The following is a 25,049-nucleotide window of genomic DNA, read 5'->3' as shown; positions in this document are numbered from 1 at the left end:
TTCCAGCACGCTAAAAAACAAACGCTGACTGGCGTCTACGATAATATATTTATAAAAAAAAAAAAAGAAATAGTGCATTAAAAAGATCATTTATTAAATAACAATTAAAAAAAAAAACATTAGCATGAAAAGATCTTGATCAGAGTAAAAGGGATACGTATACATGCCAAGGGCTTCTATATTTTGTCAAAAGATTTCGAAAAAGTGACCAAAACTTGATATAGTATTACGCTTCCGTTTTCTTGTAAGGATCAAACTGTAGTAAATCTTTATCGTCTTCAACAGGTTCTCCAACATCTTCATCAATATCTGATGTACGGCTTTTTACTTTTTCATAATTTGAAGTATCATCACTTGTCAAATATGACCTGTGTCCAGTACTCGTAGCATTATCTGACGAAGGAATATTTGCAACATGCTTATGATTACGGAAAGTTTCACTCCATCTATTAGTGTCGAGAACAAGGGAATCCAATAATCCACGAAGACCACCAACGGTACTTGTCTTTTCTTCCACAGGTGCTAGCACGATGGAATCTGCCAAGCCGCCAGAAAATAGCTGCTCCAGCAGCACATTTGAAAAGATGACCATCCGAAAAGTAGGTAGACTAACTCGGATATCGCTATTTGCGCCTACATTTCTTTCCAAAGTCGAATCACCACTAGGTAAACTCTCGTCTACATCAATCAACTTTTCTTCTTCCCGATGTTCAGGACTAGCTTCATCTGCAAAATGAAAGCACCTCTGAATAAATTCACTGACAGCTGATAAGCATTCATCGCCCATGTACCTGGTAATCCACAAAAGAGCCTCAGATACTTTCAATACATCAGATTTATCCATAAATCCATCACTATCAGAGTCGTACAGCTCAAAAATAAATGAGATATTATGCATGACGTCTCGTACCTTTAATCCTGCAATCCCAGAAACTAAGTCTTGCAGAGACAGAGAACCTACTCTGCTTTTATCGAATCGTAAAAATAAATGTCTCAAGAATGATGAAGATCCATTTATTGCGGCCGCGTCAAGATTTTTAGCCCAATCTGTCACACCTCCCATGAAAATACAAAATTCATCAAACTCAAGCTTTGTATCAGCAGAATTGCTTACCTCAAATTCATGTTTAGCAGAAAGAATTTCATGGTAACGGTCATATATATTACTCAAATCGTCACGTGTCAACGAGCCGTAATTTTGAATACTTCGTATTTGTGTCCGCTTGGCGAACGATTCAATCGAATTAATTACTTTATTGAAATGTCGTTTCCTTTCAGACTCTATCATTGCATGAGTAATGTTTCCAAACTTTTTGAAAGCTGTTACAAGCAATAATTGAAATTTGGTAATCGACGCGACTCTTTTATCAGTAGCATCTTTGTAAACTCGATCACTTAATTGCGAAAAATACCTTTTCAGAAGAGAAATAAGCATGGTTTCCTCAGTGGCCTTTAAGATTTCAGATTCGTTATCATACAATACTGCCATTCCAATCTGAAAAAGGACCCTTGGTCCTTCCAAAAAGAAGAAGTCCATCAATCGAAACGCAAAAGGTAATGGCATAGTACAAAAGAAGAGAGAAAGGAACCATGGTAAGGATATTATACTAAGTTGGATATCCTTGTTTACAAAATGAGCGTGGAGGTTAGGCATAAGCCGCTGTACTAAAGTTTCGTACACCTGTTGATCAATCAATGTTCCGTACATAGTTTTGGAGTAATATCCGGGTATATAATCCTCGCAAATCTTATGCATTAAATAAAACGTTTGAGCTTCATTGCAATGAATCAACAATGCAGCCGCCACAATGTTCATAGCTTGACAGTAACCAACATCCTGATTTTTCCAAGAGAAGGCAACTAAAACGTTTCGCAAAGCATCAATTCCTTCATCATTTTGGTATGCAGGGTACTCTGGCAAACTTCTGCCCAAGTCTTTTTCAATTTCTTCTAAAGAAAAAGAAGTTTTCCCAGAATAAGCCCGTAATATATTTTTATATTCGTCTTCATTTTGAAGCCTCAAATACAAGGATCCGGAAGTTAACTCCCATATTTCACCCCTTAGTTTATTCGGTAATTCTATACGGACAAGCTTAGAGAACAGAGAGACTCTTATTAATGAGAGGCTTGTTCCATATAACAGGAAGTATTCTTTCCACATCCGAAGTTTGGCTCTTTCACGGGAGGCCCGTGGATCTGTGGGATATCCATATTTGCAACCAAAACCGTAAGACAGGTTACTCTCTGCAACATTGGGACTTATCAATTGTTCTGAAAAAAATTGTTTGGTAAATTCAGATGCTTTATGCATGTTTGCTTTATGTGAAATAAGTTCTTCCTTCAAAAGTCCGCAAAAACGCAATGCGGTACTTTCAGAAACCTGAAGTGAAATTCGAAATTCATAACCGTTGCTCGTGGAGACAGAGAGTAGTTGTTCATAGTCATCACTTTTTACTTTGCTAACCTTTCGAATAATAGTATATGGCATACAAAATTGAGTACCTTCTTCATCACCACGGAAAGCAATGTAATCAGTGAATAAGTAGAGAACACCCAGCAAAGACTTCGTTTCCTCCGAATTGTTATAGTGGATGAACTGAATCTCGCATGGTAAACTATTGATAGAAAATTGTGAATCCGGAAGTCGAAATCTCCACCTCAGCTTAGCTAAATCCTTTGAAGAATCCGGAAGTTGCAGTTTTGTTTTGATAATACTCGCAATTGAAGACATTATAAAGTTGAATACGAACACCCGATGAAAGCGATGCTACTAGAAATCCAGCGATTGAGACGGCTTTTCAAACAGATAAACATATACGTGAATAAAGAATTTCCTAGTTAGCAGCTAAGAAACAGAGACTTTTTTCTCGCCTGAGATGACTTAAGTTAGCAAAGAGCAATTTTGCTTGGTAATATAATATGAATGGTTGATTGTACTTTTAATAGGCATAAAAAAGCAATGTCTAGGAAATTTGGGAAATTAAGGAAACCACATTACACTTTTTAGGAGTTATGTTGGGTTCGTTGTAACAGGCAGCAGCCAGGAAGTAAACGAAAAAAGCAATGACATGGTATGGTAGGCCTCTTACACCGTAAAAGAAACCACCCAGAACAGCTTATTCCATAGTATAGCCATGCCATTAGAATGTCTTTCTTGATAAAAATGAAATCGACATATGTAAATAAATTTCTTGTTATTGTTTTACGTTTCAGTTCCCTCATATGGAAGAACACTCTGATTTAGATGAAAGCAAGCAGCTCTATTTGTTTACTATACGGTCAGAAGCTATAAAATAAACGACAAAAACGAGTTTTCAAGAATAAAAATGAACTATAATGTTTAACTACGGTTTCAACAGTTTGTCAAAATATCGTAAAATTCAATCAAGAAGTAGGAGAATGAATGATTATTTTCTTTTTTATTAACTCGTAAGTTGGTAAATATTGATAAATGAAACGATGCATGAAAAAAATACATGATAGATTTCATTTCATAAGTCAAAATTAGAGATATTTCCATATTCCTTCTATCCTTAGGAAAATAGTTTTCCAAGTAAAAGAGACAAAAGAAATATAATTATAAGCCGGAGCAAAATACCCAAAATTCAAATCGATTACAACGATTATAAGTTTTCTATTTAACGGACAAGAAAAATTTTGAGATTACGGGAGTCGGTGATTCGTGGACTCACACATGGAAGAAAAGACAAGAGTATATAGATGTCGAGCTAGGGAGAAAATGAAATGCACAAATTTGAGAAATGGAATCGATCTTGTATAGTACATTGAAGAAGTAGGACTCTGACTCACAAAAAGATGACCTATTCACTTTCTTTATTTGTCTTCACCCTTAACAATACCAACCTTGGCGGGGCGAACAACACGACCATTTAGAGTATAACCCTTGCTTTCACAGTGGAAAATGGTATTTGCCTCCTTTCCTTCAATAGGAATTTGGAAAACAGCTTCATGGATGTTAGGATCAAATTGCTCGCCAAGACCATCGTAACGGACCACACCATACTTTTGAAGCATCTTGATCAAGTTCGACTCAGTCATGACCAAACCTTCATACAAATCAACCAAATCTTTATTGGCCTCACGGTTGTTACGCTTCTCTGCGGGTACAATAGACAAAGCACGTTCTAAATTGTCAACAGAATCTAAAAGATCCTTGACAAGCTTTTGGACAGCGAATGCACGAGTTTGCTCCATGTCACGCTTCATGCGGTTTTCCATGTTTCGAGCATCTGCCAACTTATGACGGACATTGTCCTTTAATTCAGCAATCTCTTTGCTTTTTGCTTCATACTTGGCCTGGATTTCTTTTAATTGTGCATTTTCTTCAGTCTCAGGCTTAGGTGCCGTTTCAGCTGCCTTTTCACCATTTTCAGGATTCTTTGCTTCCGAAGAAAACCAAAATGCTCTAGGGTGATTTAAAGAAGCTCTTACGGGGAATGCAGCACGCATCACCGTAGGACGAAAAAACCTTCTCATACCATACATTATTTATTCTTTTTCTTTTTTACAATTCTACTCGTATTTGGTAGAAGCTAGGTTTCTACTCGACTATAGCTCCCGCAAAAGATCGTAGATGTGTGAATTACGAACCCGAAGGAATATCATATAATGATATAGCCAAGTTAAACGCAGCAGCTTAAAATGTAAATAAACAGGTTAATACTTATGTTAAGTAGTATTGAATCGACCGGCAGTTTTGAAGAAGGTTTAGTACTAAAAATTTTTGTTTTATTTAATCTTGTCAAACTTGAGCATAGCCTGTCAACGGATGTCTTTTCACGATATATAGCTAAAAGGCTATGTAAATACTTACCTTTCAGTATTAAACTGCAGCTTGGTGATGTACTTTTTTCTTTTCATAGGCATTTAAAAGCAGCGTTTTATATATTTACATTTGATGTGAGCATTCGCTAGTCGAAATTGAATTCGAAATCAATCAATGTTGGACAAGAAATGTTTCATGAAAGGCCAATATGATTTGTACCGACAAGCGCAAGTCAATTGAAGAATTGAAGGTTTAGGGAATGAAAGCAAAAAGATCTTACCTAGGTGTGATTGTTATAACAATTGATCAGCACCAATGGAAACAAAATCAGGTACTTTGGTAGAGAGAAAACAACGTACTTGTGTATATATGCAAAAAATTCTAACTTTATAAACTTTCCTGTTTATATGCTTCTTGATTCATTTCATTCATGGTTTTTTTTAACCTCCAACCCGATTCTTATTTATTGGAACACTTTCTCAGCTTGTGTCAATAAACGTTAGATTTAAGTTTTCTATTAATCATTATTAATCATTCCAAAAAGCATTCAGTTAGAAAAAGCACTTTTGAGTGTTTTTTTAGATTTCTTTCAAATCCTCTGCTACAGAGAACCGTACCTCTTCACATCCTAAATCCGTTGTACGTCTTCTAACATCAAGGGCGGTAACATGTCTGAAAATAAATCTTTTGAACAAAGGTCTTTAATTTCTGTTATCGGTGACGACGATACTGTTACAGGCTTGCTTTTAGCGGGAACAGGTCAAGTCAACGAAGATGGCAAGAAAAACTTCTTTATTGTGAACCAAAGTAAGCAAGATTGAATATTTATACTATAATTGAAACCATACTAATTTGTCCAACGAAAGAAACCACTGATGAACAAATTGCGGATGTCTTTGATGATTATACTACTAAGCGGTCGGACATTGCAATTGTTTTGATTAATCAAGTTGCTGCTAATCGGATTCGAGACAGAATTGAAAAATACGTTCAGGCATTTCCTGCTGTGTTGGAAATTCCTAGTAAAGACGATCCTTATGACCCCGAAAAAGACAGCATTCTTAGACGTGTTCGAAAGATTGTAGGCGAATAAATAACTCTCAATTTCCATATACTTTTAACTGTGTGAAATATATTTTTATTTACGATATTTTGCTTTACTAATTATTAAATTAACTGCATTAATGTCATACCGTAATTATTTTTCATTAATATTAGTCAAAAATGCCCTGCCCTGGGTAAAAGAATCAAATGCAAGCTGTAAATTAGCTTGAATTCACTGACTGTCAATCCAATGCTTAGTTCAAGTCGAAACTCACATTACAACCACAAGATGATTTTGCACGAGGATTATTGACTAACTGAAACGAAGAACCAATTAATTCTTTTGTATAAACGATTTCAGAGCCACTGATTAATGGTAATGAGATACTGTCCGTGACAATTCTAGCTTTTCCTCGAACAAATACGCTATAAACATTAGTAAATTCCAGGAGTGAACAAAGAAATGATAAGTAAAACCATGTTTCCAACATACCTGTCTTCCTTTCCTAGCTGGTCATCCATCTTAAAGGAGATCTGATATCCATGACATCCACCGCCGTCGACGACCACGCGTAAAAAAGTGTCTTGTTGTTTTTGATTTGCCACTTTTTCTAATTGTTGCTTTGCTGACTCGCTCATGTGCAATATATATGGTTTCCCTGACTCATCATACTGTTCCTGAAGAGTATACTGGTCTGCTGTTTTCGTGGAATTTTTGCGGACTTGTTGCATCCAGTATATTTTAGATTGATTTTGAAAATGGGGAATCCTTAAAGTAAGAAGAGATGGCCTATGTTTCGCAGTATTCGACTCACATTTTAATAGCATGCTAGAATAGCTTCCTGTTGAAATATGGTTCCGCGGTACTTGCCAATTTCGAAATAAAAGTTTATTCAAACTTTTTTTTGTAGGAAAAAGCTCCCAACTCTTCTTTATATATGTATTCATCATAATTACTGTTGTGGTGAACGGATAGTTCGCCGCTTATGTCGTTAGTGGATAAATCTACACGATGTGCTCTTCTTGTCTGTATTAATTAATTACTATATATATTTTTTCAATCTTTATATCTATTTCCCCAAGCACCTTTGGGAAAATCTTAATGTTTTGATTAGCGAGGATCCAATTCAAACTTGAATATTTATGTCAGTCTCGCACAAGAAAAAAGCAACTATAAATTGTATCCAAAAGAAAGTTGAAGTGCGGTCACTTCTTTTCTGGCTAACAATAACTTCTAGCAAATGACTCTAGTCGTATATGTTAGCCCATTAGCCCATTGAGAATTTGCTAACAAGCCATAACTTCAGTTAATAACTTTGATGCGAAAATAACTTAGAAGTAATCAACAATTGAAAAATTATTTAGTCTTTTCAGGCTACCTATGATTCCGGAGTTAGCTTTGGGTCAAAGCTATACTACCTTTTATCTCAGATAGAATAAAATATCAATTCAAGTCATATTATTTTAACAAAAAAATATTGTCAGTGTAATTACTCGATTATACCGTGTATTTTTATCTGTCTAGTCATGTTGTTTCCCTGTTTTGGCTATAATATTTTCCATAAGAAAAAAGTGATTTTCTAATTAATATTTTAAACAAATTTTTGACATATAGTACAATAGAAAAGTTTTTAAACTTGAATTCAGCGATCGAGGGACATACGTCTTCGATTTTTGAGCTCGATCTCTTCCCCCAGAGCACTTTCCTTAGACATCGTATACCTTACTCCAACGCTGAACATCCTTTTCAACGCTGGTTTTGCAGCTATAGAAGAAGAATATGGATGAATTAAAGCAAGCGATTGTTCCCACTTATATTCAGTCGCTTGGTTTAGAAGGAAGTTTGGAGTTATGGGTTCCTGCTCATGAAGAAGATTCCATCAATGAAGTAGTAGCCGAAGAACAGAATTTTGATTGCGATTTTGTTTTAAAAGGAGAATTGATTGCTTTTGATAGTGGAATATTTACTCGTAAAAGCAATCTCTTCCCTCGCTGTATTCATTGGAATGTTTTCAAAAATCAAACCTTGGTTTTAAGTGAAGTATCTCTGAAAAAAGAGTCTTCTTGCATACCTTCTTTTAATATAAGAATCCACTTTCCTTCCCAGGTTTTGAAAAATTGCATAACCTTTGGATTTGATGATGAAAAGGACGAGGTGAGCCTCTTCGTAATCACGTCGACTAGAGTCCTCTATTCTATTCAACTAAAGCCAGAATGGTTCTTATCTTCCAATCCAACGGTTGATGAAGGTTGGTGCACCTACTATCGCCCACCATCCTTTTTAACTAAGAGTCCATCTTACGCAACTGGCGTTGATCGTTCCTCACTGTTTGTCACATTTGATATAGGCGGACTTGTGAAACTGAACTTAACTTCTAATAATAATCAAATTCGAGAAGAACATTATCATGATTCTAGATATATGACCTCTATCCGGCATTATCTTACTCTTCAGGCTTTCAAAAATGATTATCGCCCACCTAACAGTATTGTTTCGATGGTTTATAACCATCGCTACCATTATCTGTTAACTTTGAGTTTGGATCATACGCTAAAAATATGGAATTCACTAAATGGTGTCCTGTTGGAGAATATATCCTTCGAACCCCCTTCTGTGCAAAATTCAAACGCTCTTTCTTATTTATCTATAGATAGTTTCACACAGTCTTACGTTTCTGTATATTGTCCCAACAGTACTCATGGGTACTTTTCCTTTTACAAGTTTGACCTTGATCCAGACAACGGCACATTTCTCAAGTTGTCTCCATTAGTGACTAATATCACTCCTCCAAGATTACCGGATGATGAATATTTGCCTTGGACGCTGTTAAAGACAAGTCTTATTTGTTTGGATCAACACAATTTACGCTTCAATTTGTTTTTAGCTTGGAAAAGTAACCTTCATGCTGTCATACAATGTGCTGAAGTCGTTCCCGACATAGATCAAACTGCAAAAGTCACGTGGAAGAGCACGAAGAAAAATACATTTGCTAATTTTGACAAATTTTCGTTTGATATTCCGACTACTATGTCTTTTGGTGATGTGTCGGAAATTTGGATTGATAATTTGTTGAATAAAAAATACATATCCCCCGAATCACTGCAATTAGCTTTCTTGTGTTATCAGAAAGTTAATCCTTACACTTCAAAGTCAAAGATGGATTCTTTACTTAGTACATCCATAAGTGAACTCATGAAAGAAATTACCACAATGATTATCGGTTCTGTTCCTGTACAGCCTGAATTTGGCTCTTCATCTTTTGATTACCCTGCATATCGTCAAGCTCTTTACAATGAATGGGAGAGATTTGCCAAATTGACTCTGTACTTGGATAGCTTTGGTAGTGAGGTATTGAGTATCGAGGTAGACTCAAATTCAAAAAACATGTATGTTTGCTATGCAAACAAGATTGGTGTTTTGCGAGAGCCTGTTAATATTGAATACCTAGACGGCGATTTAATAAATAACATGCTCCAGCTTCCTGAAATGAAGGCTCCCGACTTAGTATCAGGCTATCAGCTATTAGATCTTGCTTGCAGTTTACTGAACTGTCTACCGTCTGCTATTCTTTTGGAAATACGGTTCTCTCTTCAAGAACTGACCAAAAACCCTGCCTCTTATTCAGTATTCGATACATTATGGATATTTTTTGACAAGTATATTTATCCAAATGTAAACCCAGATCATTTGAAATCCTTGGCCGAAAGCTTTGCTTCCCGGGACAATCCAATAGCCGACATAAAATCTCTTATCAATTATATAAGAGGCTTCCCGGAACAATCTGTATCATTCAGTTTTACTCCTTTTTTCTCGTTAGCATTATCGAACACACTTATTACGGTTCTTGGGGATTTACAAACATCCCTAGAAGCTTTAATCTTCCTTCTTTCGATTGCGTCTAGTCAACAGGATGTACAATTGGAACAGAAGGTTTTTGGTTCTGACGAACTATTCTTAGAATTGCTTGATATATGGAAAAAGGTGAGCTTTTTTACAGCTACCTTCAACTTGTCTTTAGAATACGTTGATATCGATTATTCGAAAATTGATGATCAAACTTTACAATCAAATCTTGGCATAGTCTCCCATCTTAACAGCCCTTTTGAAATCCTTGTAACCTTCTTTTGTCGTGAAAATCAATTACGCGGCCAATCGTTCTCTTTAGAGACTAGTCTTAAGTACTTCGTTTCCCGTTTATTAAAGGATTCGTCTAGCACTCAAATAATTTCAGAGGCTTTTGAGAAACTTCTTTTATTAAAACAACACAATGCTTGTTCCGCTCTATTGAGTTGGCTAGGGTTTGATTCCATCTGCCAGTATCTAAAGGCTATAACCTATCTAGGATCCAAGGAAACCCAAAAGTCTGTCTACTACTTTAAGCATGCCAATCTAAACGTCAACAAGTTAGAAATATCGGAGCGTCCCCTCCTCAAAGAATATGTTGAGACAGCTCATAAATATTCACTCGACAGTCAATTGTCCAGTTATTACTTATACGTCTCGAAACTATTATCTACTGAGGGAGCGTATGTTGATGCTCTAGAATTCGCTTTGATGGCCGATTCATTGAAAGGGAAAGATATAAACCTAGCTTCTGATATTAGAAGGCAATTATTTTTCACATCTTGTGCTTCTTCAAAATTCGACACCGCTTACTCTGCACTTTTGCTGATAAAGAACAAGAAAGAAAAGAGCGATGCACTCAACGAATTTTTGAAACAATTGGCTTACAAAGGAAAACTGTTTCGACTTATTGATTATTCAATGCCATCGCTTCAAGATGAAGTTGATAGTATTCTAGAAAAGAGATCTTTCCAGATGATAGACGTCCGAAGTCAACCGTGCTGGTATAACGTGTTGTACAGTTGGCGTTTGAAAAATCAGAATTATCGTGACGCTGCTGCAATTATATATGAAAAAGTACTTCGTTTGCTTTCTTCCGATAGCTTCAAAAAGGATCAAGAAACCGAGATATTGGAAAATTATCTAGTTGTTCTGAACGCTCTTAAGCTATTAGATCCTGAAGAAGCGTGGATGTTGGTAACTGATGTATCTAAAATAACAACTGGTATCGAACAAACGTATTTTCCTCAGAGGTTAGTTACTTTGGATAACGTTTCAATGGAATACGAAGCGCACCTTCAAAATATTGCTAGGGAAGTTACGACTCAAATCTGTTCCGCTGCTGCTATAGATTTTTAGTTTCTTGGGGGTAAAAAAAAGGCTAATAACTATATATTTCTATTGAGATATCCTTCTGGTCGGTTGAGTATTCTAATGTCGGTATACATCGTATATTGAAACCAAAAAGTAGTTTGACTATTAGAAAAAAAAAGGTCTTGAACGTTTTGAATTTGTCATACCTTAGCAACCGTCAAGCAACTAAAATTATCAGCAATTGCTTCTACTTGCATAATTTTGCACCATGGATCTTTTGAAGTGTACGAGCAAAAGAGTAATTAAATTATTCATATTCGAGTCAAAAAATTCAATAAAGTAATTTAGATTTATGTTATTTTATTTACTGCTAGTGGAGATCTTTGGTCTCGCTTTTCGCTAACGGTTTTTCCCACCCATAAACACCAACACGGGCTTAATCATTGAAATACTGTAACGCATACCTTTTGACTATCAATTAATTTATTTTCCGATGCTATTAAAGTGAATTATTCGTAATGAATTTTACAGCATTCAAAGGCTGCCGAAATATCAAAAATTCGAGCAGGGCTCTTTTCCCTACCTTTATAGCAAATTACAGCTATTGTATAGCTAGTAATCCTTGGTATTTCATATTAATATTTACTCTTTTATCAATTACAGGTGTTTATTCGGCGTTAGTTGCGTATCAACAATCCCTGTCGGATTCATCATTGACTACTTGGTCTGCTTGGTTTGCGGAATCTACAAATGCTAGACCTTCTGTTATAACGAAGCAACTGTACCTTTTAGGAACAAATTCATCAGTATATTCTGAGGATTACCTTTCAAACGCTTATAGATGGGAAACCAATTTTCATGAATATTTGGCGCACAATAATTATCCCTGCATCAGGGACGAGAAATCCTGTGTAACAATTTCTCCAATACCAAAATTTTACGAAAAGGTAAATCCAATTGCGAAATATTCTTACACAAAGTGTCTGCCTGAAGAGCCTCGGTTATTAAATAACGATACAATTGCTGAAGGGAGAGATTCTCTGAGTGCTTTTGTGATTACTTACTTTTTGAAGCCGGAACATTTAGATACTTTTAATTCTGTACTACAAAGTTTTAGTTCAGATTCACCTCAACTGTATGCTAGTACAATTGACCGGAACCCAACGACTGTTGTTGCTCAACTTCCGGAAATTATACGTATCAACCGATGGTACCTGTGGTTTGGATTTGGGATATTATTATATGGGTATTTATATCTGTCTTTAGTTCGTTTACAGGACGTTCGTGCCAAATTTGGCTTAACATCTACAATCTTTATTCAGAGTGGAACAGCTTATCTTTCAGCTTGTTCAATCCTTTATTTTTTTGAAAGAACTGGGCCTATCTGTCCCTGGCCAATAGCTTATTACATAATCATCTTTATGGACATAGAGAATTCGTATGCTTATTATTTTTTTTAAATACTTTATGTTTCACTAACCTATGACAGCTTTCGACTTCTGCGGGTGGTCATTGCATCGCCGCCAACCAAGCGTGTCCCGTCACGAATAATGGAAGGATTTACGGTTACCATTGTAACGTCGCTGACATCTTTATTTACCAAGCTAATGACGCTATTTATCTTAAGCTTCTTTGTTTACCCACTTGTTCAAGAATTTTGTTTGTTTCTAGCTTGCTCCTTTGTTATAAGCTTTATGCTGCATATGAGCTTTTTCCTCGCTGTACTCAGTGTAGATATCCGCCGTCTAGAACTTCAAGATTTCCTCGATGCTCCAACTAGTGCAATTACTACAAAGTGGTGGTTCAAATACTTAGATTTTTTTAAATTCCTGTGGTCTCCTTACATCATAAAAAACCTTGGCGTTTTTTCTCTCTACACATACATTATTTATCTTCAATTGAGATCAAGCATGCAAATTAATGGCTTTTGGAGACTTGCTTCTCCCAACATTCGGTTTCTGATTACGCTATACCATAGATTGGGTAGAATCACTCGTGAACGAAAATTATTTCCATTAATTACCACTGGGTGGCTTGCTGATTCATCTTTTCTGAAAAGCTTAGCACAAAAAATTGATACGGGTGAACTTATTTTTGCTCTGTATAGACCGATCATTATAGATACTGTTGACCGTGATGATTATACGAGCATTTACAACTCGTTTTACGACAGACGAGTATGGAGGTGGTCAACTTTTTTTAGCGTTCTATTCATTATAGATTTTGCCGTTGGTGCCCTAGTAAAAGGACTACTCCGTGGCTGGTCCGATCACGATGAAAACACAAATGATGAGTCATTACATCAAGAAAAGTTTCTGATCCAGCCCATTCCACTTCATCATCAACTTGATATCCGAAAAATTGCGATTTCTAGCAATCATAGAATACTGGCTAGTTACGGTTTGGACAAATGCCTAGTCGTCTGGGATTTACAGACAAGCTGCGTAAAATTGAAGCTAAACAAACAGCAAATGCCAAAAACCATCAAAACTTTTGCAATTGATCCAGATGGAAATGTGATTGCTTTGTTTTCAAAAGATATACTCTATATCTTAGATGTCAACACGCCTTGTTTGTTATTCCAATGCTTTTTCCAGTGCCGAACTAAAGGTAAATTAGACGCTTTTTGGCTTCCTGAAAAGCACTTAAGTGACAAGATTAAGGTATACAGCTTGGTAGTGACAGAACCCTCTGGAGATATTCAAGTTTTTCGCATTAAAGTAAATGGCGGGATTGCAGATATATTTTTGGAACATAAATTTAATTTGGGTGTCGTCATTCTCAAATCTTTGCCCATACTGTCCCCTATAGCAAATCGCTTCATTTGCTTAACTGCTGAGAACAGGGTGATAGTTATCACCAAAAAGGGTTCCGAATGGGTGTCTTGCGACTTAAACGAGAACAACAAAATCTCCTCTGAAAAAATAAAGGATATTTATCCTATTTCTCCGGCTGACATACTATTCATCGCTGATGCAAGCAAGGTTGCGATGGTTAATCTCAAGGATAACCGCGTTGTATATAATTTCGCCATTTCGGATGTTGCCGATGGCACTCTGACCGTTGGAGTCAGTAATAGCAGATTCGTGAAGGGTCAATTTCGCATATCGTCTATATCTTTTTGTTTTGTTCATCAGACGACGAGAAATGTTATTTATCATCATTATGGGAACGCAGATAATGAGTCTTATATGGTATTAAATGAATGGGACATGGGCCCGAACCAGGTAGATTTGCATGACCCCGACAATTCTATAATGGAACATTCGTTTGACAGTCTTGAGGAAAGCACTCATGAGATGAACGGTCTTGGCTCATGGGTGATGAGTTGCGATGGAATGTATGTCTACGGAATAAGGAAACAAAGAAACATGGAAAACCCGCGCGCATCTCATTCTGTGAATTTGTATGCCAATGCTTCCCTTCGTAATCGAAAACAAAAGTTAAATCATCGCCATGAGTGGACATCTTATATACCGCTTCTAGATTCGTATTTGCAAGAAGTTAGACAAAAGAAATCGTTAGGAAGAAACACAGGCTCTCAATCATGGGAAGTGTGGATGTATTCACAGGCAGAAAAGCGCGAGCGGACAAGGCGATTAAAAATGTTCAATCAACTACATATAACTGATCCAGGTCCAAGTTTGGTAATATCTCAAAGATCAGTTGCTATCACTCTTGGAAATTATATAACATTTGTTGGTTATGACAGCAAGAATGCTCGCGAGTTTTACTACGACAATGTTTCCCACGAGATGAATATCATTTTAGAACAAAAAAGGAAAAATTTCATGTGAGGAGTTCAGCTTTACAGATCATCTTGTTTTAATTTCTCCTTTAAAGTTGTGTTTGTTTATTTTTCAGATGTATACTATTAGGTTCCTTATGATTTATTTTAGATTATTTTCTAGAAAAAACTATGGTTTACTTTTTTCCAATTTACATGAATTATTGAATTCGAGGTTGCTTCTTACAAGCCAGCAAGCCGGTCTTGCATGGATATATGGAATGGCTGCCGTAGATAAATTGGGTTTAAAATAAATATTTCTGTTTTCTGTTATTTTATCGTTTCAACTTTTGGTTAAGTGATAGTATTAATGTTGTAAATTGTTTTTAAATAAATAGAAGGAAAGGCATATTCAATTTCTCAATTATAGACATTGTATCAATAAAGAATTATTTTTGAGCATTTGTCGCTTTTTTGAAAACCAAAAGCTTTGCCTACTATTCTTTCAAGCTTAGCTTATAGATTCATAGGCTTATTTTATAAATATGACTTGTTTCAAAACAAATTTTAAAAATTTTTAAGTACTATAAATCAAGAAAAACTATGAATGGCTCATTCATATATGTGCTTATGGTGGAAATTTAGTGTCTAGCGTCGCAACCTACACCGTACTTTTCTTGAATCTTTTTCTTATACGGTCCCTGCTCTCGTGGTATCGAAAAAAATAGCTGGAATTGATTAATGTTTAATTAAAAGTAATGTCTATATTGTATAAAACGTCTCGATTGCTTCGTAAACAGGCTCATGGAATTCAAGTGAACACATGCCGATTTAATAGTACTGGCAATCATGGATTCATTGGCGAAGTATTATCTTCTAAAAAGGCTTTAGCAAAGATAGCTACTCTAAGCAATAGAATTGGTTTGAAGCCAAACTTTCCGATGAATACTTTGGCGCAAGCCTTAATAGACAAAACAGCCGTGAAAAATGCAGCTGTATCCAATGAGAAATTATGGACGATTGGAAAAATTTTGAGTGATATGTATGTTTTGGAGAGAATTAAATGTTTATATCCGCGTTTACCTGAGAAGGGAGTTCAAGGACTACGCGATGGGTTGCTAGACTCACGCGCGCTGAATCGTCTAGGAAACTCTTGGGGTCTCGAAGTGCAACTTTGGAATGAGGATCCTAAACAGGCTTTTGGAAAAGTTTTAGCAAAAACAACGGAAGTAGAAACTACTCGAGTGGCTGGGGAAATTTACAAACCAGATGCTATGAAACGTGCTATTCTTGCTATTTTGGGAGCAGTACATTTGGAAGGAGTAAGAAAAGACCGCTGTATTCAATTATGTTCCTTTACTAATCATCATCATGCAGGGTTTCCAAGAATCAAAGAAGTTCGTTGATAGTCATATATTCTCTCGTCAATTAGATCCCCGAACTATGCTGCAAATTCTTTATCCACGAAGACAGCTAGCTCGGTTATGTAGAAGACTAAAGCTCAAAGATCCTGTTTACAGGATTGATGCTGAAACTGGAAGGAAAACCAGAGAACCTGTCTTCATTATCGGCGCTTATTCTGGTCCATTCTGCCTTGGTCAAGGTCAAGCAAGTAGTATGGATTTGGCTGAACAGCAGGTATGTAGGCTAAACAGACAAGCGGGTATTGAAATTTGTCGACACGTGTAATGAACGACAAACCTGGATCCTGCGCTATTAGAATTCTACTGGCTACTTTGCGGCATATTCAGTGAAGTACTATACTGCATTCATTTTTACGTCGTTCATTTGACATGTTGTACACTGCATCAACGTCTGTTTTGGTATTTATTTTTACAAACACATACTAATGACTATAGGCTGCATATAATGCTGTTCTCTCTTACTACATTCATTCTCCCCCTTTTGAACAATATCCCAGTGAAACATTACAAACATCAACCGCTTCGTTTTCACCTATTCCCTATATTTCACCCGGAGAGTTGGTTTTGTAAGGTATAGGGTAGGGTTAATAAATGACAGTCACTTTGTTGTGCCCAACAATAGACACCACCATGACAGAAGGGTATACTTTACCAAACACCAAAATGTCTGCCTCTGAACTTGCTACAAGTTACTCCGCTCTCATCTTGGCCGACGAGGGTATTGAGATTTCCGTAAGTTTATTTTGAACGATGAGAAGAATGAAACATAAATGATTTTCTAAATAAGTCACCGTATGGTGTCAGAAAATATTGTTTAATAAACCTATTAATAAAGAATCAATGTTTTATTTCGGACCTCACGTAATTTTATATTATTAGAATCGATCACCTAACAATAATTATAATAGTCTGACAAGCTTTTGGCTTTGACCAAGGCTGCCAATGTCGAAGTTGAACCCATCTGGGCTACTATCTTTGCCAAGGCTCTTGAGGGCAAGGACTTGAAGGAACTTCTCTTAAACATTGGTTCCGGTGCTGCTGCCGCTCCTGTTGCCGCCGCTGCCCCTGCTGCTGGTGAAGCTCCTGCTGAGGAGAAGAAGGAAGAGGCTAAGGCCGAGGAGGAATCAGACGAGGATGTAAGTTTGTTGAAGCTTATGATAGAAAAACCAAGAGTTTCATTCTATTCATAAATTAGCTTCATTTATAGTTTTTCAGTTACTAATACTTTCTAGATGGGATTCGGTTTGTTTGATTAAAATGAATTCGTCAATGAGAATCTATGTATCTTTTCAGCTGTTCTTCAAATAATTGGCATTTAATAGGCATCTCCAAAGTGTAAAAAGGGTTTTTTAGAACGTAATCTGCGTAAAGTTCGTAGTATTTCTGTAAATGGGGACGTACGTTGGTTTGTTTTTTGTCTGTAAATAACACGAATTTAACTCCAGTATGCGTTTGTAGGATGTGAATATTGAACGTTGTAGCTTCTAAGAATTGAATTCCAGAGGATCCAGGCAAAGGGCTAATTTGCGTAGAAATGGCATGAACACTGGGCAATTAGTAACTTCTCTTTAAGCGTGACATTAAACTTAGGTAGTTTTAACACTTCGTCCATTATTGACAAAGAGAACTATCACCATGCTTGTTCGCTATACTAATATGTTTCCGGACAGCCATACTAGCTTTGGTGTGATAGAACTATGCTGTTTATAGAAATATAGGCGACCGTAAATTAACTTACCCATGAATGGTTCCAGCCAATATCAAATATTCATTTGGTGTTAGTGATGTAGGAGATGGTCCATATTCACGATGAAAAATTAAAGATCCTGCACGGTTGATGATTAAGATGGCATGCATAGAAGAACCTCGTTCAATAATGAGAGAATTTAACGTAAGAAAAAAAAGAAAAGAAAAGGGTTGATTACTTCAGACTGAACTTCCTTTTTTTGCTTAAAAGTCCAATAATGATGGTGGTTGTAGCGATCAGACTTCTCTACGCGACTACCAGCATGTCGATGACAGTCGGGAATGTGGTGTTTGGTAAGATTATGCTATAGGATTTTATTTATTAACAAATTCTAGTCGGAAACATACCTTACGATGTTTCTGAACACCAAATGACAGAAATCCTTGAACAAGTGGGTCCTGTAAAACAGTTCAAGCTGGTTATGGATTTGGAAACTGGCAATGGAAAAGGCTATGGATTTTGTGAGTTTTATGACAGTGAGACAACTGCTTTGGCTGTTCAACGCCTAAATAATCGTGAATTTTTTGGACCTCGAAAAATCCGTGTAGAATTCCCTTCTAATGACCCCAGAAGACACCAGAATTACGGATCTCAAGACAAGCATGGTGATTTTTCTTCTTCTTCAGCTGATCCTTCTCATACAGCTCGATATACCTCTTATCAAAACCCTCCTCCTCATCTCCGTCCTCATTCTCTTGCTTCAAATATGCATCCAGCTCATGCCTCCGACTATAACATTCCCCCTATGCCGTCTACGTCCTCTTCTGCCAATGACTTATATACGCAAGCAAATTTGAATGCAACACGCCGGAGTCCTTTTCCAGCTTCTTCGTATAATCCTTATACCTCGTCTTCTGGGATTCCACCATCGGCACCTTCATATCCTATCCCTACTGCGACTCCTTCTATTTCAAGTACACCATCTGCAGCACATTTACCGTCCACGGGTAGCAAAGCTGGCTCCGAAACACCGCAGTCTTACTCTGTTCCTCCTTCTGTAGCGAAAGTTTTCTCATCTTTCACAGCACAAGAATTATTAACCATGCTTACCCAGCTACAGACAGTAGTTCACGTAGCTCCGGATGAGGCTAGACGCTTATTAAATGCTAATCCTGCCCTTCCTTATGCGGCCTTCCAGGCAATGCTGTTAATGAATATGATTGATTCTCGAGTACTACAACAGGTTGTATTGTCGATGCGTAGCAATCCCGCTTCTCAGGCTCCTACCCCTGCTCCTCAGGCCGCTCCACGAGCAACTCCGGCTGCTCGTCCTGATATTTCTGCTGATGCAGACACAAACAGCACTGAAGCAAAACGGGTAAGTTTCTCTTATTTTTTTCTATTTGCTAATTTTTTTCGTATAGATGGCACTTATAAATCAGCTTATGACTTTAACTCCCGAACAAATACAGTCTTTACCACCCGCACAACGAGAACAAATAATAGCAATCCGTCGACAGCACGGTACCTTTTAAAAAGATGGAGGAGCAAACGAACAGTGTTAGTCATTACTTCTTCTTATCTTTGGGGTTTTATATCAAAAAGCGACTTTCTTTTCAGTGTTTATAATTAATTGTCATGTAAGCTTAATCATGCTGATTTTGTTTCTAATTATTATTTCTTAAGGTTAGATAATTTATGAAATTAGTAAGTAACCTATAAATCTTTTCTTCGATATTTTGTACGTTTGGTATGAATACTCGTGCATATTTTGTATATACTTTTCTCATCATCAAGTTGGAAATTTGTGCTCGTCCCGTAAACTTATATGTTCATAGAAGTTCTTGTAAAATAATGAATCTATATGACTATTTCTATAGCCATATGATACTTACTGTAAAAGACTATCTAGTTGATATTTCATTGTTGGAACATATTGCTGCAAAAATCCATTGAACGCTCACTTACACAGTTCACGATTACAAAATTTATATTCTCTTATAAACCAAAAAAATCCATAATATATATATATATATATATATTTCGCATTGTATGTGCACATAATCTTATACCTCTCACCGTAAGTGCATTCCAGTTTGCTTGCTCTGCTACCTACTTACTACTATAAGCGAAATTTCCAAAATGAATAATCCTATGGAAGAGCAGCAAAGCGCTCTTTTAGGACGAATTGTGAATAATGTAGAAAAATTGAATGAAAATGTTTGCAAATTAAACTATGCACTGCAAGTAAGTATTGTTGATACATTGCATTCAATGATCGAAAAAAATTGCTCATTTAGTCGCTAATCGGTAATAGAACATTAATATGTCAAACATGAACGTAGAGTTAATTAGTCAAATGTGGGCAAATTATGCGCGAAATGCAAAATTCCATCTGGAAGAAACAGGCAATTTGAAGAATCCAATTTAAGCACCATTTGGAGGTACTAGCGAAATTTATTGTAAAGAATGAGAAGAATAAGAATGACCAAAATAGCAATGATGCCCGTTGTGAAGAATCGATTCATGGCAAGTCTAAAGTAATGTTAGTCATAAGTTCACTTTCATGCGAAAGACACCCTAAATAAGGATTCAAAAACTTGGAAGTTTCAGTTTTTTTTTATTATGTTAATTACCTTCTCGCCATAGTCTTCAACGTTCTTAAGCTGCGATCTAGGTGTCCAGATGTTTCTCCTAACTAGTAGACATAATTAGTTAAAGAACAAATAGAGAAGAAATCAACATCACGATGGAGAGGTAACTATAAGAAATACTAAAATACAGTACTCATACTGTTACTATCATCGTATATAAAGGTTGATTAACTCAACTTCTTACCACTCCCAGGGAATGTTCCAATTGATTTCGTTGTCCATGAAGATCGCGTAGAATGTTGGCTCCCACACCCTCTGTCTCATTGGCAACACGTTGTGACTCAAGAAGCCTCTGTGATGCTTCTTCCAGTCGACTATTCCCGTGTAATAGGCGAGTTCTCTGATCGTAATCTTGATCAACGCCCTTATATTCATCAGCGGTAGTATCTCGCTGTCCAAAGAGGGCTTTCCGATTGGCATTAGCCATTTCGGTTTTCTAGTTTTCAAATGTTAGCTATAGAAGATTCATATCTAAGAGAAGGACAGATTTCTATAGTTTTGTCTTTGTTCTAGAATCCATGTCCCCTTTGTTTATTTACTTACAAAAATATTTCTCCATTCTTCTAGTTTTGCCCGGTAGCTTCTGATTCGGCCATTCAAAGCACCTCGCTCTGCGGTTGGGACACTTCCGGCTTCAATTTCTATTTGTCCAATCTTCAATTCATTAGTAACTTCTTCTCCTGTTGAAACAATTCCTTGATCTTACCACTTCGTCAATTTCATTTAGAAGTCGTTGACAAGCCTGAGACGCTGTATTGTCAGCTGTTCTCGCCAGATCGTTCAGTTTCTCTTCAATATCTGCTGCGAGTAAACTGTCATTTGTTAGAACGTTATTTGAAGGAATCCCAAATCATACCGATACTCCTGTTCATAGGTCTCCATTTTCTGGAATTATCCTAATTTTGTCAATGTAAATACAGGTAGAACTCGATTGAATCTAATCAATAGTAAGTGTATTATGTATTTGGTGGAGGATTACAGTCCATACGTGTTGATATTCTTTATTAGAATATAATGATAGGCTATAATATATAAACAAAAGAGCTTGTGTGGGTGGAAAAAACTAAAAGAAAAAGAGGAATGTATGTATTAGCTCATAAATAGTTCTATTCGTAAAATATGTATTATCCTTGTCATACGTGGTTTTGCGACGGAACTAAAAAATTATCTAGTTCGCTCTCAAAATATTGGAACTGATTCTTCCAATACTGAATTCCAAATCCAATATCTTCATGAATATCTCTCACGATATAGCCTTCCGATTCTGCTGATTCAAGTTGTTCCATGGTGACACCGATAGACCAATGCAATTTCATAGCACATTGCGAGATCGTTACACTTGGTTGCATTGTCTGCAACAAGGTAGAGAGAAACTTTTCCTTTTGATTGGGAAGTTTGAGCTGAAATATTGACGCTCCAGATGATAACTTGGAAACGGAAATTCCTAAGTCGAGCGTAGAAAACAGCTCGCAAGCTTTTGCAAAATCAGCTGGAGAAACAAGATGGGTTCTACGAGCACGGTTATACATGGCCCAGGCGTGGGTCATTGTTATGGTATCGGTGTCAGATTTTAAGTGATTTAGTAATAATTCAGAAATGCTTTTACATAGCTCCACCTGAAATAAGTGTGCATTGGAATTATCAGAAACCATGTTTGCATAATTGTTTCTCAACAAACCCAATTGATGCGTACGTTTCAAAAGTTGTTGAACTTGATCTGATTGTTTAGCAACACCTGCAAGGTTTTGTATACGCTCCACGAATTGATCTGCCAAGTCCATGGTCTCTTGGGTTAAAGAGAAAAAGGCGTCTAAGTCTTGAAATGCTCTAACAAGTGTTTGTCCATTTTGAGCAAGTTTGAGGGCATGAGATTGTTGAAGATCACGAATTCCTCCTATTCGTAAAGATTTTTCGTTAATGATCTTTTTGAGACGGTTAGTATCCTGCAAGGCATTGTTCTTTTTTTTAATCGTTTCCTGTCTCTGTTCATTAAGAATTTCAAAAAACCTAGAAGACCCGCCATTTCGAAAGGAAAGCTGTATATGCTCTGCGGTAGGCAAATGAGTGAGCTGAGTACCGCATATTTCGCAAAACAGTAAGTCCGGGTAGTTCTGAAAAGTACAAGTAGGACAGATTCCTTTCTTTCTATTACCTTCCCCGTTGAGATGGCAATCTGCCTGCAGAAGGCGAAATCGGCCTTCAACACCACAATTCATGCAAGGATCCAAGGTACTCCCCGTATTATTGTAAAAGCAAATTTTACAAGCCCATTTTTCTTGCACAAACTTGAGATAAAGATGAATCTTTGGGGAAGACCGAAAATACCGCGAAGTGTGATTTAACTCGACTATATCAGACAAGCGAATTTTCAGAGAGTTTTTTTTTGCGTTTTCAGAATCAACGTAAAAAACATGCTTCTGAGAAATGTATAGTGTCCCATTTCCATAATCGAGACTCTTCTCTTCATCGAAATATAATCCAACACAATTTTGTGCATGTACAATTTCTTCATTGGCTTCGAGAACTGGAAGATTGGAATTCGTGGTATCAAGATAAAATGTCATGAAAGATCAAATTTCTAGGAACGAGCGGATAAAGGACGATAGAGCAATTGCATTCGGCAGTACTTTTGCTACTATCTCTGGGTACAGCCTGTAAAATCTAAACGGTAGAAAAGAAGCTTACTGCTGGATTAGTTCAATTCTTAGCAACTAGTCCTTAAGCCTTCAAACTCAAGGGAAACAAGCACGCTAATGTTTATTTTTCTTTTGACTTTAAAGTCAGAAAGTATATCCATCCAAAAACAAAGCAATTGAACCGATAGACGCTTCAGAAAGTGCTTGCTTTGTGTATATTACAACTAAAAATTCTCATGAAACTGCTCGGACTCTTATATTTTTTCAAACTCTCTTGTTGGTTTTCTACACTTAGTATTTCTTGTTACACAACTCTAACTTCCCCTTGACAAAGATGCCCAAGCAACAACCCGTTAGTAGTTGGAATACAGCAGTAGACCAACTTTCGTTATTGTATTTAACCATGTTTTTAAGCTATAGTAATTAGAATAATGTATTGCATTCGGGCTCGCTCATATATAAGAAACGAAGAAAAACACTTGGAAAATATTAAATTCATTTGCAATACATTGGAGTATGAGTAGTGATTTCTACGTTCGTTATTAGTATGTATTTTGTTCTGTCTCTTAATGATTATAAGATGCTAATTTTTACTACAAAGTTCTGGTCACTATGGCCGATTCGGTCATGAGTTTTTGGGTACGCGTTCTAGAGATTTTTTGTTTACGTAAACTTTTCAGGAATGGCATATTAACAAGGGAATTAGAATTTGATTATCACAGCGATGGACTCGGTATGGAAATCTGTTGAAGCACCAAGCCGACGAGTGTGCTATACGACAAGAGGCTTCAAAACTAGATACTAACAAAGACAAAGCTCGCTACGCCAACAATTCAAATTATAGAAATGACTCACTTATTCGAAAAGAGAGTATGCTTTGATGACTGTGTTTTTTTGATTATGCTGACAACTGTGGTACCTAGTGTATGTTAGTCCTTTAGTGTTGAAAGAAGTCCAAGCTATCGTAGAAGAAAGTGAGATAATCAAGTATGTCTTAAACATTTAATGACTCGATACTTACATTACTTCCTTTAGAGAATCCGATGAGCAATGGCCTAGGAAAAACAAGGATGGAAAACAGGAACTAGAAATCCGAATGAATGGAGAGCATATTATGTTTGAGGTATGGTTTTATTTTTATTTTAAAGGTTCCTACCTGGAAGTTCACTACTATGTATTTGGATACATTCTAACCAAGATAAAATGTAGACTAGTAAACTGGGTAGTTTGGCGGATGTTCAAAATAGCGAAGATCCTGAAGGATTGCGAGTTTTTTATTATTTGATTCAAGATCTCAAAGCTTTATGCTTCAGCTTAATCTCCCTCAATTTCAAGCTACGGCCAGTGAAAACATAGCTGTCGTATCACGTTTTCTATAAACGAGTTAAATGTATGGCGGACAAAAACCGTATTATAATCGCTCTTCTTCCTTTTAAAGCCTTTCTGGTTGTTTGAAAAGGCTTCTGATCGTACAATAGGAAAGTCGTGGATAGGTGATACTTAATTGAAGCGTCTTTCCTGTGGAACAAATTTCCTTGTTTCGAATGTGGAAAATAAAAAAAAAAGAAAAGAGATAAGATACGAGGTATGAGGTATAAGTACCTAACTACCCGGCCCGGTTTATATCTGAATACTGATACAACTGGTACTATTATAGCCAAACCTCCATATGGACAACAGCATAACGAAGATATCTGTAAATCTACTTTATAATTTTACCTCCTGTCCTTCATTTTCTGTGGGCATGGTTTTCACTATATTAGATTTTTTAACTCGTTTTCAAAAACCTTGAAACATTCCGTTGGAGGGATGTTTGGCTTATGTTTTCTTATTTACTGTGATATATTGTACTCTTCAATGAAATTGTCTTCAAATGGATAGCTGGTAAGACAGATACCGGTGACTTTTAATCTATTGCCTGCAAACACAGTAA

The 25,049-nt window shown here is 36.6% G+C and overlaps 13 protein-coding genes across 13 annotated transcripts; 7 read left to right on the top strand and 6 right to left on the bottom strand.

The window, feature by feature from the left end:
- Nucleotides 1-45: 45 nt before the first annotated feature.
- On the bottom strand, nt 46-3,052 carry SOCG_01471 (GTPase activating protein). Its single transcript, XM_013164424.1, has one exon. It carries the CDS (start codon nt 2,729-2,731, stop codon nt 227-229), a length of 2,505 nt encoding a protein of 834 aa, XP_013019878.1. The 5' UTR covers nt 2,732-3,052; the 3' UTR covers nt 46-226.
- Nucleotides 3,053-3,359: 307 nt separating this feature from the next.
- On the bottom strand, nt 3,360-4,587 carry SOCG_01470 (GrpE domain chaperone). Its single transcript, XM_013164423.1, has one exon. The coding sequence runs from the start codon at nt 4,504-4,506 to the stop codon at nt 3,835-3,837; it is 672 nt and encodes a 223-aa protein (XP_013019877.1). The 5' UTR covers nt 4,507-4,587; the 3' UTR covers nt 3,360-3,834.
- Nucleotides 4,588-4,679: 92 nt separating this feature from the next.
- Nucleotides 4,680-5,960, top strand: SOCG_01469 (V-type ATPase V1 subunit F). The gene is made up of 2 exons (XM_013164422.1): nt 4,680-5,593; nt 5,653-5,960. Exons 1-2 carry the CDS (start codon nt 5,455-5,457, stop codon nt 5,877-5,879), a joined length of 366 nt encoding a protein of 121 aa, XP_013019876.1. The 5' UTR covers nt 4,680-5,454; the 3' UTR covers nt 5,880-5,960.
- Nucleotides 5,891-7,357, bottom strand: SOCG_01468 (iron-sulfur protein I). Its single transcript, XM_013164421.1, has 2 exons — nt 6,324-7,357; nt 5,891-6,256 (listed from the first exon to the last, which is right to left on the bottom strand). Exons 1-2 carry the CDS (start codon nt 6,779-6,781, stop codon nt 6,085-6,087), a joined length of 630 nt encoding a protein of 209 aa, XP_013019875.1. The 5' UTR covers nt 6,782-7,357; the 3' UTR covers nt 5,891-6,084.
- A 123-nt stretch (nt 7,358-7,480) lies between these two features.
- Nucleotides 7,481-11,424, top strand: SOCG_01467 (nucleoporin Nup120). Its single transcript, XM_013164420.1, has one exon. The coding sequence runs from the start codon at nt 7,611-7,613 to the stop codon at nt 11,031-11,033; it is 3,423 nt and encodes a 1,140-aa protein (XP_013019874.1). The 5' UTR covers nt 7,481-7,610; the 3' UTR covers nt 11,034-11,424.
- An 82-nt stretch (nt 11,425-11,506) lies between these two features.
- Nucleotides 11,507-14,785, top strand: SOCG_01466 (Sre1 cleavage activating protein Scp1; the record flags this gene model as incomplete). The annotated part of the gene is made up of 2 exons (XM_013164419.1): nt 11,507-12,426; nt 12,478-14,785. The coding sequence occupies 2 exons, from the start codon at nt 11,507-11,509 to the stop codon at nt 14,783-14,785; spliced, it is 3,228 nt and encodes a 1,075-aa protein (XP_013019873.1).
- Nucleotides 14,786-15,276: 491 nt separating this feature from the next.
- Nucleotides 15,277-16,817, top strand: SOCG_01465 (ribosomal protein subunit L3). Its single transcript, XM_013164418.1, has 3 exons — nt 15,277-16,037; nt 16,093-16,353; nt 16,575-16,817. The coding sequence occupies exons 1-3, from the start codon at nt 15,474-15,476 to the stop codon at nt 16,707-16,709; spliced, it is 960 nt and encodes a 319-aa protein (XP_013019872.1). The 5' UTR covers nt 15,277-15,473; the 3' UTR covers nt 16,710-16,817.
- A 123-nt stretch (nt 16,818-16,940) lies between these two features.
- On the bottom strand, nt 16,941-18,168 carry SOCG_01463 (TRAPP complex subunit Trs23). Its single transcript, XM_013164417.1, has 2 exons — nt 17,878-18,168; nt 16,941-17,685 (listed from the first exon to the last, which is right to left on the bottom strand). The coding sequence occupies exons 1-2, from the start codon at nt 17,994-17,996 to the stop codon at nt 17,406-17,408; spliced, it is 399 nt and encodes a 132-aa protein (XP_013019871.1). The 5' UTR covers nt 17,997-18,168; the 3' UTR covers nt 16,941-17,405.
- Nucleotides 18,071-19,645, top strand: SOCG_01462 (mRNA cleavage and polyadenylation specificity factor complex subunit Ctf1). Its single transcript, XM_013164416.1, has 3 exons — nt 18,071-18,179; nt 18,222-19,204; nt 19,251-19,645. The coding sequence occupies exons 1-3, from the start codon at nt 18,104-18,106 to the stop codon at nt 19,359-19,361; spliced, it is 1,170 nt and encodes a 389-aa protein (XP_013019870.1). The 5' UTR covers nt 18,071-18,103; the 3' UTR covers nt 19,362-19,645.
- A 323-nt stretch (nt 19,646-19,968) lies between these two features.
- Nucleotides 19,969-20,257, top strand: SOCG_01461 (DASH complex subunit Dad4; the record flags this gene model as incomplete). Its single annotated transcript, XM_013164415.1, has 2 exons — nt 19,969-20,073; nt 20,144-20,257. 2 exons carry the CDS (start codon nt 19,969-19,971, stop codon nt 20,255-20,257), a joined length of 219 nt encoding a protein of 72 aa, XP_013019869.1.
- A 16-nt stretch (nt 20,258-20,273) lies between these two features.
- Nucleotides 20,274-21,362, bottom strand: SOCG_01460 (SNARE Vti1; the record flags this gene model as incomplete). The annotated part of the gene is made up of 6 exons (XM_013164414.1): nt 20,274-20,361; nt 20,463-20,524; nt 20,665-20,916; nt 21,024-21,134; nt 21,187-21,292; nt 21,337-21,362. 6 exons carry the CDS (start codon nt 21,360-21,362, stop codon nt 20,274-20,276), a joined length of 645 nt encoding a protein of 214 aa, XP_013019868.1.
- A 73-nt stretch (nt 21,363-21,435) lies between these two features.
- On the bottom strand, nt 21,436-23,449 carry SOCG_01459 (RBZ zinc finger protein Vps36). The gene has a single exon (XM_013164413.1). The coding sequence runs from the start codon at nt 23,042-23,044 to the stop codon at nt 21,614-21,616; it is 1,431 nt and encodes a 476-aa protein (XP_013019867.1). The 5' UTR covers nt 23,045-23,449; the 3' UTR covers nt 21,436-21,613.
- Nucleotides 23,450-23,553: 104 nt separating this feature from the next.
- Nucleotides 23,554-25,001, top strand: SOCG_01458 (mago-nashi). Its single transcript, XM_013164412.1, has 7 exons — nt 23,554-23,661; nt 23,718-23,755; nt 23,823-23,849; nt 23,933-23,986; nt 24,040-24,103; nt 24,152-24,239; nt 24,326-25,001. Exons 1-7 carry the CDS (start codon nt 23,633-23,635, stop codon nt 24,470-24,472), a joined length of 447 nt encoding a protein of 148 aa, XP_013019866.1. The 5' UTR covers nt 23,554-23,632; the 3' UTR covers nt 24,473-25,001.
- Nucleotides 25,002-25,049: the final 48 nt, after the last annotated feature.

The sequence above is a fragment of the Schizosaccharomyces octosporus genome, assembly GCF_000150505.1.
Source record: "Schizosaccharomyces octosporus yFS286 unplaced genomic scaffold supercont6.3, whole genome shotgun sequence".
In the NCBI taxonomy this organism is placed as follows: Eukaryota; Fungi; Ascomycota; class Schizosaccharomycetes; order Schizosaccharomycetales; family Schizosaccharomycetaceae; genus Schizosaccharomyces; species Schizosaccharomyces octosporus.
Note: the sequence above shows the minus strand (reverse complement) of the source record. Positions and strands in the feature narration are given on the sequence as shown.

Coding starts and splice junctions, on each gene's coding strand:
- SOCG_01469 (XM_013164422.1), top strand. CDS start 5,455: ATGTCTGAAAATAAATCTTTTGAACAAAGGTCTTTAATTTCTGTTATC. Junction 5,594..5,652: donor CTTCTTTATTGTGAACCAAA/GTAAGCAAGATT, acceptor GTCCAACGAAAG/AAACCACTGATGAACAAATT.
- SOCG_01463 (XM_013164417.1), bottom strand. CDS start 17,996: ATGCATGCCATCTTAATCATCAACCGTGCAGGATCTTTAATTTTTCAT. Junction 17,686..17,877: donor TTGGCTGGAACCATTCATGG/GTAAGTTAATTT, acceptor CTAATTGCCCAG/TGTTCATGCCATTTCTACGC.
- SOCG_01458 (XM_013164412.1), top strand. CDS start 23,633: ATGAGTAGTGATTTCTACGTTCGTTATTA. Junction 23,850..23,932: donor TTATCACAGCGATGGACTCG/GTATGGAAATCT, acceptor ACAAAGACAAAG/CTCGCTACGCCAACAATTCA. Junction 23,987..24,039: donor CTCACTTATTCGAAAAGAGA/GTATGCTTTGAT, acceptor TGTGGTACCTAG/TGTATGTTAGTCCTTTAGTG.
- SOCG_01459 (XM_013164413.1), bottom strand. CDS start 23,044: ATGACATTTTATCTTGATACCACGAATTCCAATCTTCCAGTTCTCGAA.
- SOCG_01465 (XM_013164418.1), top strand. CDS start 15,474: ATGTCTATATTGTATAAAACGTCTCGATTGCTTCGTAAACAGGCTCAT. Junction 16,038..16,092: donor GAGCAGTACATTTGGAAGGA/GTAAGAAAAGAC, acceptor ATCATCATGCAG/GGTTTCCAAGAATCAAAGAA. Junction 16,354..16,574: donor TGGATTTGGCTGAACAGCAG/GTATGTAGGCTA, acceptor TAATGACTATAG/GCTGCATATAATGCTGTTCT.
- SOCG_01471 (XM_013164424.1), bottom strand. CDS start 2,731: ATGTCTTCAATTGCGAGTATTATCAAAACAAAACTGCAACTTCCGGAT.
- SOCG_01467 (XM_013164420.1), top strand. CDS start 7,611: ATGGATGAATTAAAGCAAGCGATTGTTCCCACTTATATTCAGTCGCTT.
- SOCG_01470 (XM_013164423.1), bottom strand. CDS start 4,506: ATGTATGGTATGAGAAGGTTTTTTCGTCCTACGGTGATGCGTGCTGCA.
- SOCG_01468 (XM_013164421.1), bottom strand. CDS start 6,781: ATGATGAATACATATATAAAGAAGAGTTGGGAGCTTTTTCCTACAAAA. Junction 6,257..6,323: donor CAGCTAGGAAAGGAAGACAG/GTATGTTGGAAA, acceptor TAATGTTTATAG/CGTATTTGTTCGAGGAAAAG.
- SOCG_01462 (XM_013164416.1), top strand. CDS start 18,104: ATGATGGTGGTTGTAGCGATCAGACTTCTCTACGCGACTACCAGCATG. Junction 18,180..18,221: donor AGTCGGGAATGTGGTGTTTG/GTAAGATTATGC, acceptor AACAAATTCTAG/TCGGAAACATACCTTACGAT. Junction 19,205..19,250: donor ACAGCACTGAAGCAAAACGG/GTAAGTTTCTCT, acceptor TTTTTCGTATAG/ATGGCACTTATAAATCAGCT.